Source organism: Buceros rhinoceros, unplaced genomic scaffold, assembly GCF_000710305.1.
Source record: "Buceros rhinoceros silvestris isolate BGI_N320 unplaced genomic scaffold, ASM71030v1 scaffold6235, whole genome shotgun sequence".
NCBI classification, from domain to species: Eukaryota; Metazoa; Chordata; class Aves; order Bucerotiformes; family Bucerotidae; genus Buceros; species Buceros rhinoceros.
In genome coordinates, this window is record NW_010412184.1 from 11238 (window position 1) to 32699 (window position 21462).

The 21462-nt window shown below is 37.8% G+C and overlaps 1 protein-coding gene across 1 annotated transcript in view; it reads left to right on the forward strand.

Annotated features, from left to right (window-relative positions):
• The window catches only part of TUBGCP3 (tubulin, gamma complex associated protein 3), a gene marked incomplete at both ends in the record, with an annotated part of 36915 nt that overhangs the window by 7983 nt on the left and 7470 nt on the right, over positions 1 to 21462 (forward strand). The window contains 10 exons of the mRNA XM_010136288.1: positions 558 to 676; positions 2652 to 2777; positions 6312 to 6380; positions 11151 to 11283; positions 12652 to 12818; positions 14566 to 14676; positions 15072 to 15180; positions 18431 to 18620; positions 19874 to 20009; positions 20792 to 20860. Coding sequence (XP_010134590.1) covers positions 558 to 676; positions 2652 to 2777; positions 6312 to 6380; positions 11151 to 11283; positions 12652 to 12818; positions 14566 to 14676; positions 15072 to 15180; positions 18431 to 18620; positions 19874 to 20009; positions 20792 to 20860 — 1229 coding nt within the window. The remainder of the gene's footprint in view (positions 1 to 557; positions 677 to 2651; positions 2778 to 6311; positions 6381 to 11150; positions 11284 to 12651; positions 12819 to 14565; positions 14677 to 15071; positions 15181 to 18430; positions 18621 to 19873; positions 20010 to 20791; positions 20861 to 21462) is intronic.

Below are 21462 nucleotides of genomic sequence, written 5' to 3' on the forward strand. Positions count from 1 at the left end.
TGCGGCGAAAGGGAAGGAAAGGGGGGAAGAAGGAGCCCCCGCACGCAGCCAATTTAGCAGTAGGAGGAAAAAACTCTCTGCTCTCGGCACAAAACAGCTGAGAGAGTCCGGATATCCTCACCCGATTCAGACGAGACAGGACCCACGGCAGAGCAGTGCAGAGTCTGCAGTCCGATGCAGGCCCTCCGGTCTCGGTCTGGGTTCGGCAGGTCGGGCCTGGTCTCGGCCAGCAGGTCCACGGCAGGAGCTCTCCTCCGTGCAGCGAGTCCGGAAGCAAGAGAGAGAACACTCCTCCGGGCTGCTGCTTTTAAAGGCTCCCGACATAACGTTTCACCTGACCCCCTTAACCAATTAAATGCGGAATTATCGTATTTGCATGGAATAATTCTATTTGTCCATTACCCAAAACAAGGAAGTTTCAGCTCAAACCAGGACAACAGGTTATAAATACAGGCTTTCCATTTTCTTTTTTTCTGTTTAGACTTCTAAATAGCTTTTTGAAAACCAGTTGTCCCAACAAATCTAAATACTGTTTGTTTTTTGTTTTTTCTTTCTAGGCTCTGTTGAAATAACTGAAGCAAACCTTGTAAGAGATGTTTTGTATGTCTTCCAGGGAATAGATGGCAAAAACATCAAAATGTGCAATTCTGAAAATTGCTATAAAGTGGAGGGAAAGGTACTGTATGGTGACTTGTATTTCATATGTAAGCAGAAAGGTATGTAGGGGGAAAAAAAGCCACGAAAAATATCTTAAAAAGTTAAAATATTATCATAAGTCTTTACTCCCCCCCCCAGCTTTTTTTTTTTTTTTGTACAACAGAAAAGAAACTGTATCATTTCACAAGATGTGAATTGACTCCCAGCTGTTAAGCCAGTACAGAGACTCCTGAGTTGTGGCTGATGTGAGGATTTTTGACATTTCTCCTCCACAGTTCGTAAGAATGAATATAAAGTAGATGCAGGCTTTTGATCACATTATTATTGTATTAAATTTAACAGCCTGAAATGTGGAATGGTCGCTAGCCGCTTGATGTTATACTCTTGATTACAACTTAGAAGTAATCAGATGGGGTCATGCAGATCACCCACAAAAGGACTGTTGATAGACTGAAGAAAGTGCTTTCAACGCCTGTTGTTGGTAGAAAATCCAGCTGATGTAAATTTGAAGGAAGGTGTCAAACAGGGTGCAGAGGAACAGGAGAGAAGCCTGAGAGAGAGATCTTGCTTTAAGGTGGTGAGATGTTAAGCATATTTGCAATGTGCGGAAAAAAAACACATGTGAGAATGGGTCAAAGAACAAAAAAATTGTGGTAGTTGCTTTAGCATCTTTTCCTTATTCAGTATTTAGACAGTACTGCATCACTGTTCAGATTCAGTTTACTAATTGGTTTTCATGTTCTTATTCAAACAGGAAGACAGTGCTTCCGATTTTTCTCTTGCATTAGGAACTTCATACTATGACAATATGGCATAGTCCTAAAATGGTGGGGAGTTGATTTTGGGCTGTTTCATGGGCCAAGAGCACAGCAGACTTCTCTTAATGTTGTTGATACCTGAACTAATTTCCTTTTCTCTTTTGTTGTTTTTATGGAACATAAATGTGTAATTGTTCCCCCTGTTACTTTACAAGGACATTTAGGGCTGCTTAGTGGAGGGAAAATGGAAAATTTAAATCTTGTTAAATCAGTTACATCTTGTTAATAAACAGATTCTTAAGGATATCATCTTCCGTGCATGTAGATGCTACAAAGTTTGTAATTCCTCAATACCTATACTGGGTTGATTGTGTTCTGTATATAAGTTAGATTTTTGTATGCAAAGCGAGGGAGGTATAATAGATTTTTCTAGAGCGATGTGGAGAAAACTTAATCAGTAATTGAAAAATTCGCATTATGGGTTTCGTTAGTTTTCTGTGTAGCTTTCATATCACATAGGCTAGTTTGAGGATGAAAACTGTTTTAATTTGAATTCCTTATCCTATTAATACAAGCTGTTTGATAATTCAGCTGATCTGTGGCCAATAATCCTTTTTCCTGAGAACTTTGTGTCTTCAGTTATTTTTGTGAAGTAGTTGTCTTCCATCCTTCTTCTTTATCAGCACTTGTACTGAGCTACTGAGATTTGGAATCTGAGAGTTTTTGCTTCTGATACAGAGTCTGGTATTGAGTTTTTTGTCTTCTATTAAAGGTTAAGTAACTAATTATTTTAGGTTTCTTGATTAGTTGCAGTCATGGACTCCTATTCTAGAGCTCTAATATTTTCAGTCTTGCTGATTATTGGATAGGATGAAGTATGATTTTACATCATAAAATTTCAGATTTCTTCCTCTTTTCTGAAGACCTTTTTGTTACTGTCATGATTGCCTAATGTAAAAAGAGTGCATAAATGCTGTTACTGTAAGATTTCCAAAAGGGAGGGTCACAAAGATGCCAGTAGTTTGTTGCTGATGCCTTTACTATGCTTATGTGTATAAATTTAATGCTAATTACATGAGTGTCTGCTTTTTTGGCACTATCTCTGCTGTAGAATGTAAAATCATTGTTTCCTGAACTGGCTCATTTCATAAGAAGGAAAGGCTTTTGTGAAGAAACAAGGATTGACATGGTAGATTTGACTTAATGGCAAGTTATCGTCTCTGTTTAACTTTGTAGGTGAGCTTGTCCAAATCTCTCAGAGATACTACAAGTAGACTTGCAGAGTTGGGATGGCTACATAATAAAATAAGAAAATACACAGACCAGAGAAGTTTGGATCGTGCATTTGGACTTGTGGGACAGGTAGGTCAGCTAAAAAATTTATTTTACTACAGTATTTTGGCCTTCTTTCCCTTAGAAACTACTGAGTAAATGTAGTACTAGAATAAAATTTGGAGCTTGCATCATTCATCCTTTTGATTTACTCCTTTTATGGACTCCACTTTTGATTTGGGTTGTAGCCCAAAGGCAAGGGAAGGGCATTTTCTCTTGCTGGTTGTAAGAAGTAGTTGTCCCTGTCATTTGCAGCTGGAAAGTCTCATGCATAGATTCCTTTTCTTAATCTCCTTTTTTTGTTGTTTTTAAATTAATATTTCTTTTTAAGTATTCATGCATGTTCATAAACAAAAACATTGCTAAAATTGGATGGTGTCATCCCTTAGCTAATTAATCACCATCTGTTAGAGTGACCTATGCAGCAGACACTGTTGTCAGCTGACGTTGATGTTCCTGTGTTAATAGTGCACTAATTTACATAAAATGCAAATACCCCATTATCTTCTGCCCTTTCTTTTGAATACAGCATCAAAAGGATATTAACTTTTGTTTTTGTAGGTTTCATCTTCATGATTTGTAGTCTACAGTAACAGCTGCTGTAATACCCAAAACCACATTTACTGCTAAGGCATTCCCGTTTCCTCTCACTTGCTCCCTCTGTAAAACTGGATATTATCCCTTCTGAGTCGACAGAAATGTTATCCTTGCCTCTAGCCATAACATCATACCTTATCTGCCAAGAAATTGAAGTGCTTCTCCCTTCAGTCTAATTTTTCTTAAGAGGTCAGTAGAGACACTCTAGTGCTTCCTACTTTTCTAATGTTTTATTCTGTTCCCTTCTGTCTCTTAGTTCTAAGTTAACCTTTTAGTTACATATAAATAATTATTTTTCTAGTGATCCAATGCTGATTTCCATGTTTTTATATGGTAGTGCTACTGTATATGCATTTTCTTCAGACTCTTGCCCCTTATATTTGGGTGAAGTTTCTTTATCTAGTAGCTTCCTGCTTATGCTTACTTTTACTGTCTCTGGCTTTAATCTTCAAGTTTACACAAGGGGAGAACTCTAATTCTTCAGTGAATTTAAATGTGCAATATCTTAGCTGCCATATGCGGGTTTCAGATCCTGTGTAGATGGCTGTGCAGATAGCTGAATCTGCATAGATCTAATGCTGTTAATTTGGCTTGAGGCAAGCACTTATGTATGTTTCTAGGACCTAAGTGTACAAATCAAAACATACATTCTACTCCTGCTGTCAGTATCTGAGCAAAAATAGTATATACCATTGGTCTTCATGGCTTTTATAGCTGACAATTGCAGGTGCTGCACACTGTGCATTAAGAATTTAGCACAAGAATCTGGTGTGCACTCTAAAGCATCTTTTCCTTAATGTCTTAAAAGAATGCTTGCGTAAGCCCCGTGTAGGATAAGGTGTCTGTCACCTCTTTTATTATGATTCTGGTGACTGTGTTTACTATGCAAAATGTCAGGTATTGACAATTATTAGTAGAGATATACTACACTTTAATGTTATATTTTTCTACCTTTGCTTCTTAGTATCTAAGTACTACTTAGTCCTAAAAGACAAAAAGAATAATCAGCAGTGAAATACAACTTGGCTTCTGTTTTGACATTTTGCCCATTTAAATCCAGTTGAGGTAGTGGGTATTTTAATTTTTCTCTCTTGAACAAGCATTCTCTTTCCTCCCTGAATTTTCTTGTGCTGTAGACCAAATCAGAATTCTAGGATAATGTCCAGTTTTCTGTAACAGTTTGGGAGACAATAATCTGTAGTTTGTGATGCAGGAACTGGCACTCGATGTGAAGTTAAACTTCTAAAGCTTCTCTGAAAAGTTGATGGCCAGTCAGATCCTAAATCCTTTTGCCTCCTAAAGTCAGTGATTGCTGTTCTCACTTTTTGAGTACACGTACAGTGCCTCTGAATGTTTTCTTGGAGGCTTTACTCTGCCCTCTATCTTGGCAAGTGCTACTTTAATAGGTTCAAAAATGTACTGAAGAAGCAAGTGAGAAGAAATGAAAAGTGGAGTTACATGTAAGGGGATTTCTTTTTGCCCTTCAGTATCCTCTGGAATAAAATGAATTTAAAATTTCTTTCTAATTTATAATGTTTAATTGAAGAAAAGGAACCCTCTTTCTTTATAAAGGATACAATGGCAAGATTAATGACTTTTTTTTTCCTAGGCTTCTTAGCCTCTTAGGAGGTAGGCCTCAGCTGGAAGGAAGACTTGTTTTCTCCTTGTGTTTGTAGTAATGATTTCTCCCTTGTACCTACTCTTGTGAATAAATATTTTACTTTAAGCTCTTGGGTTCTTTTTGTGCGGTTTTCCTTATTTTTTCTAAATTGCTTTGGCTGTGATGATTTTAAAAGGAATTGCGGGGAAAGTCTTGGAGAACTTCCTATTTTAAAAAAGTCCATTGAAATAGATAGCAAAATCATTAGCTAAGAATTCGTAAAGAAATGAGTTCTGAGGAATTTTTTTGTGTGCATGGAAGTACTCTTAAAAAAACAAAACGAAACAAAAAAATTTTAAAAAAACCTCAAAAAGTGCTTAAAGACCAAAAGTTTCAACACAGACCGAAATTAATGAGCCACATTTTTAATTTTGTTTTAGAAAATGTGTTGTAGGAATTTTTTAGAAATTTTGTTAGGATAAGAACATTACAAAAACAGAGCAAAAACCCCTGGTCCCCAAACTGTGGAAAACTATCTGTTACTAAACAAGTATTCTTTCAGAAATTGTTTTTTTAAATCTACTCTTACTTATTTTTAAACAACCCAAAGTAGCTGTGCTTCAAATTGTTTTACAAAGAAAAATCTTTGCTCTAGTTCAGGCCTCTTAACTTATGCACATTTTACAGATTTTCTACGGTACACTTAGTGTAAATACTTAGTGTATTTATTTCTTCCACGTCAAGTGAAGAATTGTATATGGCTGTCTATTGATAAAAGGCCAAAAATTTAGAGTGCTTGATCCAGCAGCGCTTAGTGGAAGTATTCTTTTGAGCACTGTGTTTTCTTGTTCATGACATACAGTCAATACTGTAAATATAATTATGGTTGCCTAACTTCTGTGTTCTGTTATTAGAGGCCTTTCTGAAATTGAAACTCTATTACTTTACTACATACTGTATTCTACGTAATTATAAAAGAAAATTTCTTCTGGGTCATGTTATGATTTGTACATCCCACATTAAAACTATGGTAATTATTAATGTCTTTATTGAGATGGGGTATCTAGTTGGAAAGTTGCGCTTATCATAGTTTAATCTCTTGATAGAATTAAGACAGCAAGAAACAGAAGGTCACTTGCCAATGTGTAGATATTCTTGGAACAGGTCTGTGCAGCTCTCAGGAAAGCACTTAAATGTTGGCCAGTCTTCCAAGGGTTGGCTTTTGTGATGAAACTTGTAGCTTGATTCCTTTTAGGAAATTTCTAACTACTGTCACAGTGTGGTGGAAAGATAAAAGTTATTCTAGATTAAACCAGAAAGATTTTTCCTAATTTTTTTCCTTTATTTTCTTTTTTCTCCTCTTACAGAGTTTTTGTGCAGCCTTGCATCAGGAACTTAAAGAATACTACCGACTTCTGTCTGTTTTACATTCTCAAGTAAGTTAAATCGTTCTTATTTAAATTTTTAATTTTGCTTGACATTATCTGAATATATCCTAAAAGATATACTGATCTATCCCGTTAGAAAGGGAAGTATTTTCTATTGACAGTGGACACAATTCTCCAACTTGTACATTTCTTACTCTTTGGATATATGTACCAGTGATTGTTTTTCTCTTAGAAATTCACTGTTATTTGATGTATTACATAGGGATATAATGTGTATTTCTAAGCCTCCGTCCCTTTTTTGTATCCTCTTTGTCAGATCCATCTTACATGGTATCTTTATCATTCAAATCCCAAACAGCATGACATATCTTTGAAGGGAGAAAAAAAATCTTTCGTATATCAAGCAATGCATAGTGCAGCAGCTAGTTATAATAGTTTCAACTTTTTGTTCTGTCTGGGGCAGTTTGTGCATTTTCCTTGTCCATTCCATTGTATTGAGAGAGAAAAATGTTTCAAGTTTTATTATTTTTCTGTAATGTATAGACCAACTTAGTGCTAGTAGTGTTCCAGTTTGTCCACAATAGGTATGTGCAGCTAGATGATGGCTTTAAAATAAAAATCAGGTATTTTTATTTCTGCTTACTTTTTTAGATGTGATTTTCAAGAAGTTCATTATTTGTATTTGTGAAAAATTTTATTCTAAGAATTGACCTAAAGTGAAATTAAAATGCCATTTAAAATTTCAGCTTAATCTGTAGTTTAAGTCATAGGCTTCTGTAAACATTTTGAAAGCATCTATTCCCTTTGACTCACTTGCAGCTCTTTAACATTCCGGACTTTTGGAATGCCTGTGAAGCATACTTTTTCCTTGTTTTTCCTGGCTACTGGATAAGTAATCCAGATAAGTAACTGGATAACTTAGTCTTTTTGTGATTATTTCTTGCTCTGTCCAAAATACGTTTGTTTTCTTGGTTTGCTGGAGCTTTGATTTTATTCTAACTTCCAAAACTTCTTGACCATGAAAATATTTATGACTTCTTTGAAATGCAGCTTCCTCTACCTTTCCTGCTCCACTAAACCTTTCAAAAGAAGATGAGTGTGGTGTGAGGGGAAGCATCTAAGGGGGAAATGAAAGGAAAGTTCTGGCATCGCTTATTTTCAAACTGCACTTGTCTTTTTGGTGGGTTGACCCTGGCCAGCAGCCAAACACCTACCAAGCCTCTTGCTCACCTCGTCTCTTGAGGAATGGGGGGAAGATAGAAGGAAAGCAAAAAGACAAGTCGATCAAGATAGTGACAGATTAATAGAGAAAGCAAAAGCTCTGCATGCAAGTAAAGTAAGGAATACATTCACTGCTTCCCATCAGCAGGCAGGTGCCCAGCCACTTCCTGGCAAGCAGGGCCTCAGTACATTTAACACTTGCTTGGGAAGACAAACCCCATCAGTACACGTGTCCCCCTCTTCTTCCTTTCCTTGAGCTTTCCTTCTGAGAAAAGCTTTTTGTCCTCCATATGTTTGAAAATGATTTCCAGTATTCATTGCTCTGTCTGCATTCCAGGGAATGAGGTGAGTCTCACTGGTGTGTAGTTGTATGGATCCTCCTTCTTGAAGAGAGGACTACATTTGCATTCTACTGGTTGTCAGAAACCTCCTTTGGTTATTATGATGTTGCAGAGATAATTGAGAGTGACCTTTCAGTGGCACTGGCCAGCTCCTTCAGCACTCATGGGTGCATTGCATCAGGTCTCATGGTCTTAGGTATATCCAGTTTGTTTAATGTTCACTAACCTGATACTTGTCTGCTAGAAGTAAGTGCCTTGTTCTAGACCTCCCCTTTGATATCAGACGACATTTGGTATTTCCAACAGCAAATCTTACCAAAAAAAACAAGGTATAGAAGACATTAGGAACCTCAGCCTTCCCCGGTTTTCCTGTCACTGCTTTCCCAGCACCATTCAGTAGTTGGACCCACATTTTCCCCAGTCTTCCTTTTACTGCTTTTCATGGTGTTCTTCATATTCCTTGCCAGGTTAATCTCCAGTGTCAGAGTTCGTGAGTGTATTGAGCACATTGATTAAATGCATTCTGATAGGGAACAGTCAATACAGTGTCTATAATGTAAAGTTTTGCTGCACTGTCAGACTGGAGTTTCTGGGGATGTCCCTTACCTGACTGAAAGGGATCCCAGAGGCATTTTATGTTTGGATTTTCAAGAAGCCCCTGGCAAGATTCCTTCCCAAGGGCTGAGTAAAAAAGGAAGGAAGGGAGTGGAGGAGAGATTCTCTTGTGTCTTGAAGACTGGGAAGTACAAGGTCACACTGGAGGATGGAGAAGGGTCAGTAGTGTGCACTAAAGATAGGTGCTGGCACTGGTTTTAGTTGAAGTTGATGATCTGGAGAAGGTAAGGCAGAGTGAAATCTCCCAGTCTGTCATTGAAAGCTTGCTAGCATTGGTAATCTGGATGCTCTGTCCATGGCAAGGAGTAGCATGAAACAGTGTGTAAGCAAATAGGTGCTAGGGAGCCCCACTGTGGGAAGTACAAGGTTTTTTACCTGGAGGAAAGCTAATCTAATGCATGCTTCCTCAGCGCCAGACTTGGCATCAGCAGGCCCTGTTTGGGACTTTGGTGTCCTCGCAAGTGGTTGTCTGCACTGCTGGAGTTGATGTGCATTTGGGTGCACAGGTGGTTGTCTGCACCGCTGGAGTTGATGTGCATTTAGGTGCCAGAGAGATGGGCAATGAGAACAAGGCAGCAGGTGTCAGTGTGACACTGAAGCACTGCTGCAGTCCTGATGGCAGCCTATCAGATATTGGGGAAGTAGAGACTAAGGCAGGAGAAAGTCAGCTGAAGTCCTCAGGTTCATGTGGCAGTTGCTGGGTGGGAAGAGGAGAGCGTGAGGCTGAAGAGAAAAAGGCACAGGGTAGCTGTGGCTGAGGGTTCCAAACTAATGAAGGATAAGCTAAAGACAAGGTTATGTGATATGGTGAATGGCTACGAGAGGAAAGGAGTGACTCCATGAAATTAGTAGGAGGGTAATATAGAAGAGAGACGAGGTGCCAGCTTGCAAAATTCGTTTTGCTAGGATGTCATGGCAAAAGGCAGTACCAACAAGTTGAAAAAGGGATTATACAAATTTGTGCGAGGCAGATCTGTAAACTCCTATTGGAAGGGCTGAGCAAGGATGCATCCTCTGATGCCCTGAACACTGCAGCTGGGCTGCAAGGAGCCTAAGGGGGACAGACTGCAAAGAGGGGTCAGCTTTGCATGCAATTCCTGTACAGCACTTCCTTTTGTCATTTCTGGAGATAGAGCAGGAGTTCATCTAGCCTAGGTTCTGAAAGAGGATGGCATTTCTTAATATTTGTAATAGATGGAGTGGAACTTAAGCCAGCATTCTCAAGGCTTGTGCCAGATTATCCCAGAGGTGAGCTTGGTTGCTTGTCAATTTTATTTAAAACTGATGGAAAAGAGTGTGCCTTTTTTATGGACACGTTATTTACAATACTGTACATTTTAGTTACTTGAACATGTAGAAAATTGTGTCTTAGAATTGAGTGTATGCTGCATTGTTGTGTTCAGGAAATCACACAGGCTGCCACCATAGGTGTTGTTAGCTGCAGTTCCAGTTAGTAGTTCAGGCAGAGCAGTACATAACAAGAATGTCACCAAAAGGATCTGTACTGTTTTTCTCTCTATATTGCATCTTCAGAGCTCCACAGCCCTCCCGCCCCCTTCCCTCCCCACCCCCGTACTGTTCCATATGCTTTTCAGATCTTTTCCGTGCAGGCTGTTTTCACATCCTCAGCCCATTTAAAAATGCTCTTCCATGACGAAGGTGGACATATCGTTTCTTTCCTAAAGATAAAGGGTGGTTCTTGTCATGGCATCTCTCTTATCATTGCCAATTTCCAAACAAAACAAACCATGGGTCCAAAAGCTACTGAGACTAACTGGCTTTAAGGCTGAGCTTAATGTGAATGATACTTGTCTTAAGTTTAGCTGATATGTTGTGTTTGGCAAAAAATGTGATAGCTGTGGAAGCACGGAGTGTATTCATTGTTGTATATGTGAAACAGCATCTTTTCCAAGAGTTTGTCTGCTTGGACTGCTCTAGCAACTTGCTTTTGTGTTCTTAGGTTATGGACTTGTCCTTGTTACCCCATCTGTACTTGTATGAGATGTGTATTTGCACCTCAATACAAATCTTTGGCTTTCATTTTCCATAGTGTTGGAAGATTCATGGTAGCCACATTGTGACAGATTTTTCTTATCACAGTTTTTAATGTTTTTCTTTTTTTTCAATGGTAGCAGTTCCTTAGTCTCACCATCTAGATAATTTCAGTTTTGATGGCTTCTGGAGGAAAATACTGAACAGAATTTGTCCCATGTTTGAGCTAAATAAGCTGGCTGCGCAGCAATAATTCTACCTCCAACACCCTTCTGTTCCTTTAGATGTTTTTCTTTACTCTTCTGAGCATCTCTTTGACCAGTATTTGCTGTCGCTCAGGATCTCTGCTCTCTTTTCCTTTTGTTTTTCTCTCCTTTTGTGACTATCTATCACCTTGCTTTCTCTAACTTTCTTGGCCTTTTTGGTCTATCTGCCCAATTGCAGTTCTATGTGTCTCTGTCCTTTCACCTGCCCTTGATTCTCTGTTTCCAGTTGTGTGGCTCTTGGATTTTGGCCCAATGATTTGATGAGAGAATATATGGATATTTCAAGTGTATTAGTAAAAAGCTAACTTCAGAACAAAAACTATGAAATGTCAGTTCTGCCAGTTTTGTTCCTTGATGTGTCTTTCTGTTTCTAATTTCATCAGTTGCAACTGGAAGATGATCAGGGTGTGAATTTGGGACTTGAGAGCAGTTTAACACTTCGCCGTCTTCTAGTCTGGACATATGATCCTAAAATAAGGTTAAAGACCCTTGCAGCACTTGTTGATCACTGTCAAGGTCTGTTTAACATTAATTTAACATTTCTGGGGAAGTTATGTAACTTTGAGTGGTTGTGCATGCCAAAGGTGGACTCTAATTATATTACTGTTATGGGTTTTTAGAAAATCTTAAGTAGCTAGTCCAGAGGATTCTCTTTTAGTTTAAGCAAAGAACCTGACGAATTATAGTGGTGTTTTGATACACTTAGACTTTTTCAATTCTTTTAAAAACTAGACAGTGCTTGAGAAATCCTTCAAATTTTAAGCATGCGCTTCTCAAGCTGTTTTCAATTATTCAATTTTAGTCATCTTTCAGAGAATGTTACGCTGTTAAAAAACCTGCTAATACACTATGAAATGGCTGGCCTAGTCTCTTCACTATGTATAAGTATTATGCTATTCCTCTATATATGTTGGCATATAGGAGTCATTTGCAACTTGTCTGCAGATTCATGTGAAACAACGAAACTTTACAAATCTGCAAGTAGTATGTGGCTGTGTTGGCAATCCACAAGAAAATGCTGAGGAGTGGTGTTGGAATTGACCAGGACTTTGGCCAGTAACTGACCTATAGGCTATGCTTCTCCCTGAGGGTACTCCAGCTTTTCTGTCTTTGAAAATAAGTGGAGATTGTGGTCCTTTGGAAAGAGCATCTTAACCAAAAAAAGCTTACATCTGTTTTACCTTGATTATTGGAACTGGTAACGGTTTGGGGGGAGGGGGAGAAGAGGGCTTTACTTTTAAGACATCAATGAAAATTCTGAATGGTACAGCCTGTGATGCAAGGAACCTTTAAGCTGTGCAGCATTACAACAAAACAAGTACTAGGTCTTTTCTTTTCTTTTTTTTTTTTTTTCTTCTTCCTGACAGCCTCTTGCCTTTCAATTGCAGGAAGACAGGAAATGTTATTTAAAGGAGCTATGGGTGGGAGCTGTAGCCAAGAAGCAGGAAAGATATGTTTGTGTCTATGTATGCACACAGAACATTTGAAAGAGTCAAGTACAGGAGAGAAGGGAAGCATACTAAGGCTCCTTAAATGCTATTCTGGTGGGAGCAGTGGGGAAGAAAAGAAGCATAAAGTCAACCTTTGTGTGTGATCTGATGCCTTGAAATTTGCATTCCTTCAAGCTGCCATAAAGTAGACAGAATACAGTGTCAGAGAACTGTGCTTAATGCTTCAGTGAGGTTGATGATTCATGCCTTAAAACATAGGGATTCCCTGTCAACATTTAAAAAAAAAAAAAGTACTTTTGCTGCATTTTAGAATTGCTGTTCAGCGAGCTCTGAATGTCGTATGACTAGCTAAAATCAATGGCTGCTAAATTTATGTGGTGTGTTTATTTTCTTTCTACATACATTTCTTTTCCTCTCCCCTATGACCTTACAGGGAGAAAAGGGGGTGAACTAGCTTCAGCAGTTCATGCCTACACTAAGACAGGAGATCCCTACATGAGATCTCTGGTTCAGCACATTCTTGGCCTAGTGTCCCATCCTGTACTGAATTTCCTTTATCGCTGGATTTATGATGGAGAGCTGGAGGATACATACCATGAGGTAATATATGTGATACAGTGAATATTTTATCTCTATTCATTTTGTGGGAGTATAATCTGTAGGAGGCTTAGAGAAGAATTCGAAAAATAAACTGTGATGGAACCATATCATATGTTATTTACTCATATGTTATATGAAATGTGCCTCTCTTCGTTGGTTCAGTCAGTGTGATATGTGGAGGTTGCGATGATGCCATATGTTGTTTCCAATGAATCATATCCTGGCAGTGTTTAGTAGAGGCAGAATGGTGGACTAACAATAGATGCTTGCTTTTGAAGAGAGGCAAAGTCATCTGTCTGTCTTGCTTAGTGTAACTATAGTAATGTATGCAAAGTTCTTTGTAACTGTTTAGAATGCAAGCCTTGTATTTGGAGTAAAGTTCAGAATATTCTACTCTAACTATGTACTGTTATCCTCAGCTTCATAAATAACTTTGATTTGTCAAATTGGGTAGTTGTTGTTTATGGTTCCAGAGTTCCTCTAGAAACTCCACAGTTACTTGTTCTGACTGATGTAATAGCAAGTTCTAGTAATTGTCCTTTTCCTTCTTAGAAATGTTTTTATGCCTTTTTAAGCTCTCCCAACTCTTCTTCCTGTCTCCAGTCAGTACAGGCTTGTTCAATTGACATTTTTTTCGTTCCATGAAGCCAAATAATAATTTTTTAAAATTAATCGAGCACTTCTGAGGCACGTCTGAGTAATTTATACTTAAGTCTGAAAAATGCTGTTTGATTTTTGAAACTGCCCATCTGGGTCAAAATTAGAATGAGTACAAATATCACCCACAGCTGGTCTTAAAGACCAGCATTAGGAGACTTTTCTGTCTTTATGGCTAGAAGTGTAAAATAGACTTTACTTTTTTCCCCAACTGTTCCTCAGACACGTGAGGTGTTGTCTTTTTTAGTTTTTATATCATTCATTATCTTTCAACTCTTTGTTTAAAAAATTTACGTAAGTGTTCTTAATACTGTAAATGACTGTTGGATGTGGTATAGTGAAATCTACAGTTGTCATACCACAGGCACAGTTTTTGAACAAAGACAATTGGAGAATTGGTGGAAATGGTATTGGAAGAAGTTCTTGAAAAAAGTTCTTGTCCAAAAAAATGAATATCTTGTTTGACAGGGATAGGGCAGAATCCATCCACAAGTCATTTTAACAAAACTAATCATGTAGTTTTACTTTCTTACAGATGAAAATATTCTCTTACACAATGTTGAGAGACCTTAGCATTTGATCACCAGTTCAATTGCAGAATTTCTTGATTTTATTTATTTGGGTTTTTTTGTTTTTCCAAAATTCTGCATCTGTTAGAATAGGAGGAAATGCAAAGTGGCTTGAATGAAAATAGAACCAGTAAAACAAAAGCACGTTATATATATAAGATACGTATTATCTCCTACCCTAACTATATAACTAATTACAGCTGGAAAATGCTATATGCTTTTGTATTTCATAGTGGATGTTTTACAGATAATACATTTTATCCTGAAGGAGTCAAGGTTTCCTAATGTATGGAAGAGCCTGAATTACGTGAGCAGTTCTTCAGCTTTTTCCTTCGGAGTTCATATTGGTTTAACATACAAATTACTGGAACAACTCTGCGTGTTAGATATGAAGATAAAATATTTTTCTTTTTTAGTTGAAAGAGCAACTCAGAATATTTTTACAATTTTCTGAGTACAGAAATAAAACACTAGGGGAGAGTTTACATTTCTCTATTTTTAATAATTATTTCAATCTACAGTTTTTTGTAGCGTCAGATCCTACAGTTAAAACTGATCGGTTGTGGCATGACAAGTACACACTGAGGAAATCAATGATCCCTTCTTTTATTACAATGGAGCAATCAAAAAAGGTATGAATTTAACAGTTAATCTTCTGATGGTTTGTTTGCCCTGTCCTGCTGGTTAGATTTTCATTAAGAAAATAGAGACCAAATTTAACAATAAATAATAATCTTTGAAAATTGTTTGCTGAGGAAGACCATAAGTCTGTTTTTCCTTTCCACTCCCTAACTGATAAACTTTGTTTAAGGATATCTCTCAAGTGGGAAAAAAAATTTGTGTTTAAAACCTTTTTGCATTAGCATTGAAGTTCTAGTTTGCTGTGGTTGGGATTGTGAAGCTAAGAGAGCAAAAAGATGACAAAATATCCTGTTATCCTGGTGGTTGTGCATGGTTTTTTTGTTTGAGTTTTTGTTTTTCTTATATGCAAATCACTTTAAAAAAAAACCAAAACTTTTTTGTTCAGGTCCTCCTAATAGGAAAATCCATAAACTTCTTGCATCAAGTTTGTCATGATCAAACTCCAACCACAAAGATGATTGCTGTGGCAAAATCTGCAGAGTCTTCAAAAGATGGTAGAGTATCAGTATTAGCTTCTTCCCTTTGAACTGAGCTCTGAGCAAAAAGTGGTTTCTATTGTAAACTGACATTTTGGATGATGGGGTGGAAAGGAGTATGGAAGTCCTGTCCACCCTAAAATAGAGATATTTTAATGGATACTTCCATTTTACAAAAAATGTGTTAAGATGCAGATGTGTGAAATTAATAGTGTTATGATGAAAGACAGCAAATAATAAACATCTAAAACAAATAGACTTTATTTGTAAATACTAAACAAAGAAGGGAAGGTAATGCTACATCTGGGAGAAAGGACGACTTTTGTCTGGCAAAGGTGTTATTTTATTGCTATAATTTCTTATTGTAACTCATTGAATGTACTAAAGACAATATAATTTTTAAGATGCCAATCACTGGGATAATTTCTCTGGTGTTATTTAGTACGTAGTTTCTAGAAGTGTGATGATGTCCTACTAGCTTTTGCTGAGAAAAGAATTATCTAAACATTGGATTTTCTGTCAATTTTCTTACTTAGTTTTATAACATCCTTCGTTGAACTTTTTGACATCTACAATATCTTTTCTGTTATTTCTGTACACAGATATGACTTTATTATATATAACTTTAAAGCTTGGTTTTGTAGGATTATTTTCCCCTCCTCCAGATTAACCTTGGATTACTCTTTATATTAACTCTTCACAGCATAGACTTTTAGCATAAGTAAATCTATAAAAGATGTTCTAATAACAAAATCCCATTCACGTCTGCAAGAATATTTCATCTAATAATATGATTTTTGTACCATGCGTAATGCTTGCCCAGTCACAGATGGACACATTTCTTGACGCAATGCATTTCTTGATGCATTTCCAGTTTTTCAGTGTCCTCAGATAATTTTGCACAGCTTTAAAAACTTGTGCCTTGGTCTCTTGTTTGTTGATATAAGCAACTTTTCAGTAGTGTTGCATGTCAGACAGGGATGTTGCATTGCCTATGCTGGCATGCATGTATGCAGAGATGGTGTATAAATTTGAGTTTTCCAGTCTCAGAGATGAAGGGCTGTGGCCAGGTTGCTTCCCTAAAGACAAGGGAGGCAGTACTAAAGAGAGGAAAAAAGCTTTTGTTCTGCTTGGGATAAGAAGAATTTGAGACTGGTCCATGTGTTCTGAGCAGCAAAGGTACTGCCTTACACATGCTCGTTTCTACTTGAGAGGAGGCAGGACCAGTACGTGTGATTTGGTAGGCTTGTCACAGGCGAAATAGGCAATTGCCTGCTCCCCGTTGGCTTTGCCTGTGTCTTGAACCAGACACAGGCCCAACTGCTGTGTCCAGTAGCTAAAGGTATTAGCTAATAACTCTTTTTTTATTGGCTTGTTCCCTCTTTTGCTTTGCCCATTAGGCTTGCAGCATCTTGTGGGAAGACACTGTGAAACTCCTCTTTTAGGTTTTTTCCTCCTTCTGGAAATTCTTCCTTCTTCCTCTAAAGCCAGCAGTGGAGCTGTGTGACAGGTCAGATGATTGGTACCACTGCGCATGCAAGTAGTCACACTTGAACCCATCTTCTGAAGTGAGCAGTTAAGAGAATAGAATCTGCTGACAAGGAAAGACTAGATGAAAGTCAGAATTGATAGGATGTTCTCCATGAGGAAAAACTTCTTTACTTTGAGAGTGACAGACACTGGAACAGGCTGCCCCGAGAGGTTGTGGTGTCGTCTTTTCTGGAGATGTTAAAAATCTGCCTGGATGCAATCCTGTGCAACCTGCTTTAGGTGAACCTGCTTTAGCAGAGGGGTTGGGCCAGGTGATCTCCAGATGTCCTTTCCAACCTCTACCATTGTGCAATTGTGTGATTCTCACTACCCTATTGCCCTGTAGCCGTGAGACAAATGCATTTTCACACACTGATGTTTTTCCTTTTTTCTCAGCAGTGGGAACACTGCTGTGTGCTTCCTTACCTGTGCAATGCAAGAATTGATTCCTTTGTCAGATCACACCAGATCTCTACCTTGACCAGAGTGAGCAGAGACCTTGATGAGCTGCCTTTTGTGGTATGCTGTCTGTGACTGGAAAGGGAACTTTGAGGATTCTGTATGACAGGCTGTATTAATTCTCGCATCTCCTAAGCTTGATGCATGTTAGATGACTAAGTATTCTCCTAAACAGGGATTTTGAACACAGCAATGTACTATACAAGTGTCGTCTCTGACATCTCAGCATATGCTTGCACTTCCGCCGTCTTACAGAGAGCTTCACAAGTTACTGAATGAGAGTTTGGAAACCTCAGGGAATGTCATTGAACCAGACTTCGTGAGGTTTCCCTCATTAAAGAGAGACTTCTTTTTTAGAACTACCTTTATTTCTTCAATTTAAAATCTTCAGTTTTATTTACTGAGGCTGAATCTGATCAGAACCACATGAGTCTTTTCCTGTCTGCAGTACAGGTTGAAACTAATCCTGGAGCAGGCAGTGCACTGTCTTACACTAATTTGGTAGCTGGATCTTAATTTTTTTACTTTTAGAGCAACAGTTGTGTAATTAAAAAGTTGTTGAAGGTGGGAGTATATCCTTTAATGCTGAGGAAGGTCTGAATCTTATAGTTGGCAGTCTAGTATTTGAAGTTTTGTTCCATGTTGCCTGAAGAGGCCGCACTTCTTGTGATCTCATAACAGCCTCATTCTTGTCCCTTTCTTAATAAGTCTTGTTGTTATAGAAAAGAGTGAAGCATACTTCTCATTAAAGGGTGGTGTTGTCTCTGCCTCCAAATTGCCATGCATTAAAGGTGGAGAAGAAAACATCAGGTTGCTGCTGTCTGTCCCCCAGACAATGCAAGCATATTCCCTCCTCTCTCATTCTGATTTTTCTATTGAATATTCTGACTGATTCTTTGATTTCTCTTTTTTTTTCCTTCACTCTTAGAAGTGACTTCTGATTTACATCTCCCCCAACAAAGCTTTTCCCTAACTCTGAGCTTTTAGAGCTGCTTCAAATTATTTGATTCTATAAATTGCAGTATTTCAGCAAGCTTAAGGAAAATCCTTTTCTGTGTAAAAGTGATGAAATAATACAAGCTCTTATTGGGCATGAATTAAAAGTAAAAATGTTGGAGTACATGCTGCTTTAGACTTGCTTTTACTTTGGCTATGCCAAATGTATTATATAATGGATCATGATAAATAGCAGTTTTTCTGCTTGTATGTTTCAATTTCAAAGCTTGTTTGCCTTGGTTTTGGGAAAATACTAATTTAATTTTAACTTTTTTTTTTGTAGCTGCTGATTTGTTCACAGATCTGGAAAGTGCATTTCAAGAGAAAATTGATGCAGCTTATTTTGAGACCAGCAAATACCTGCTGGATGTGCTCAATAAGAAGTACAATTTACTGGAACACATGCAGGCCATGAGGCGCTACTTACTACTTGGTCAAGGAGACTTTATCAGGCATTTAATGGACTTGCTCAAGTAAGAGAGCAGGAAGGGTAATTATGGTGAATTTCTGATGATCAGCACAGAAACCATTTTGCTTTTGGAAGAAGACCTTAAAATATCTTATTACTCAAAGGTTTAATTGAACAACTTTAAAAATCTAATTTGAGTTTAATTTCTTTGGCTCTGAGACTTAAACATTGTTCTTCCCCTTTGTCAGGAAGTATATACAGAACCATTCTGCAGTGTCTTGAGAAGTTGCACTAATACAGATATCTGACCCTATGACAGCCTCAGGGATGTTAGCACCTCTCTTGCTTCTTTCAGCAGTTTAAGCAGAAAAGTTCTGTTGCTCTTGATGCCACTAATTAGCATTGCTGTGAATGTTAGGCTTCTGTATTTTGGATGTGTTTGGTCCAAAACATTGTGCCAAAACCCCTCGATGCATTCTTAAAAAAATTAGTTCATGCCTCACCAGCCTCTGTTTTAAGCACTGCCATGCACTCACAAGTATCAGTTTCAGTTCTTAAAGTGTATTTGCAAGCTCACTTTCTGCTTTTACATGCTGGTGCTACTGATGAAACTTAGTCTATCAGAAATGTCCTTTACAAAGCTTTGCTGTGGTCTAGAAGACATGCTTTGTAATAGAGCTTCCATTGAGTTTGTAAATGAAAATCAAGATTGTCTGATGACGATTTGTACTCGATCATACTTTTTAATGTGAAAATTAGTGTGAAGCAGAATGAAGTCCGTTTGTAGAGTCAGTGTTATGTTTGAGACAGAAGTAGTGAGAGGTACTGATCTTGAGAGAGAGAGGATGCTTGGGTGCAGGGTGCTTGTTACTTGCATGTTGTAACTCTTTGGAAAGTTTAAGTTATGTAGAGAGGATGGAGTTATGTGCTTCTGCCAGAATTCTAAGCCTTGAGAATAAGTCTCTCAAAACTGAAATAAAATAATTGGTTTGATGTGTTAATGATTTTAGATATGAATGCAACTCAAATTACAGAATAGTTATACTAGCAATCCTGGTAATTTTGAATTACTGGTATTAAATGAGGATAAAGTTACTCCTCATGCTGATGTTCAGGTGTATAGCTGCAAATGATTAGACATATTCTGCTCAAATGTTTTTCTCATTTATTTTCTTTGTGGTTAAGACTGAAAAAGTAATATGAGAGTTTTTGAAAGTCTGTCAGAAAAGTGTTCCACTGTGTGCTGCAGTTACTACCAAATTGCTGCTGCAGAATATCTCAGTAATATGGCATGCCTGTTCGTTTCATAATTACCAGGCCAGAGCTTGCACGACCAGCTACTACCTTGTATCAGCATAATCTAACTGGAATCCTTGAAACAGCGGTGAGGGCAACTAATGCCCAGTTTGATAATCCGGAAATTCTCAAACGATTGGATGTTCGACTTCTGGAGGTCTGTTGCATTATGGTGACTCTGACCTGAAACATATCTTTTTTTTTGTTTGTTTGTTTTTGTATGTCTATACTTGCAGACGTCTATGTGAAACAAAATTTTCATACATGTATATAGTAAATGCATTCCTCCCCATCCCTTTCCATCAAAGTCTACTTTGAATTATGTAAACCTCATTTAATGTCATCTTTTCACATTTTCTGCCTGTTTTCTATTTGTATTTCAAGTGGGTTTACAGCAGTTTCATTGACAGTACAAAGCTTAGTGTTTGGGGTCTAACAGTAATTGATGCTGGTGGCCCTGATTTGAGCTCCTACTGCTGTTGCTCTTACAAATATCTTTCTTGCCAATAGTTACAGAGAGTGAAGCAATACAAATGCATTTCATGAAGGAGACCTCTGGTAAGAAACTTGAGTTAATGAGAAAGCTGCAGTCCCAGAGGTGGGAGTTAATTGATGAACTGTAGCATCTAATATAAGTCTATACCTTAGGCTGTGTCCTGCCTAAGAAGTTTTCCTTGCCTTCATTTCCTTTACTAGCTCCAGTGGAAAAATATTTGGCATTACAAACATCAACATTTGGGTGAGGTGAATCCCACCCTTGTGTCAAACTTTGATTCATTTTTTGCATAATCTACAACTTTTGACAAGGAGCTCCTGTATCTCATATTGATGTGGATGCTTGTTTTTAGTTTGTGGAAAACAGATGAGTAAGCAGGATTTGTTCTTCAGTGCTAGGATGCTCTGATCATACACTGAAAGTAGCATATCTTTTTAATACAGGTTTCTCCTGGGGACACTGGATGGGATGTCTTCAGCTTGGACTACCATGTTGATGGGCCAATAGCCACGGTAATGTCATATACTGCTGGCTGTGAATATCTTTCAGAGACTGAACTGAATTGCTAATTTTTTTTTTGTTTTTAATTAAAATAACCTTTTTTTATTCCAGAGGGTAAGATTAGAGACTTCTTTTTTTGACATTTTGGATGCACCCACTGTTTAAACAATTGACCCAAAATCTCAGTTCTTAAAAGTGTAACCCTGAGTGCTGAAAAGCCACATTTAAAACAGTCATTACTGAAAATCAGTAATGCATTTGTCCCAGCAGATATTTTAACGAGTACTTAATAAATGGAGTGCTCCTCTTCTTTCATTCTCACTAGTCCATAAGTGCTAGTTTGGGATAATTTGCAAGGAACTGAAGAATGTATTTGAGAAGAACCTATTTATAATGTCTAAATGAAATGTGATAGGTAGTGTTAATTAGACCTACTGAGAAACCAGCCACACTGTTGATGGGAATGCATTTAGCCTCTGTAAAGAACATGTAAAGAACTCTTTTTTTTGAACAGGACATCAAAATGTGAATCTGACCAGCAAAAGGAGTTTTCATATGTAGTTTGAAAAGAGTGAAATGCTTAGCTTTGTCATGTTCACCCCTCCTTACATTC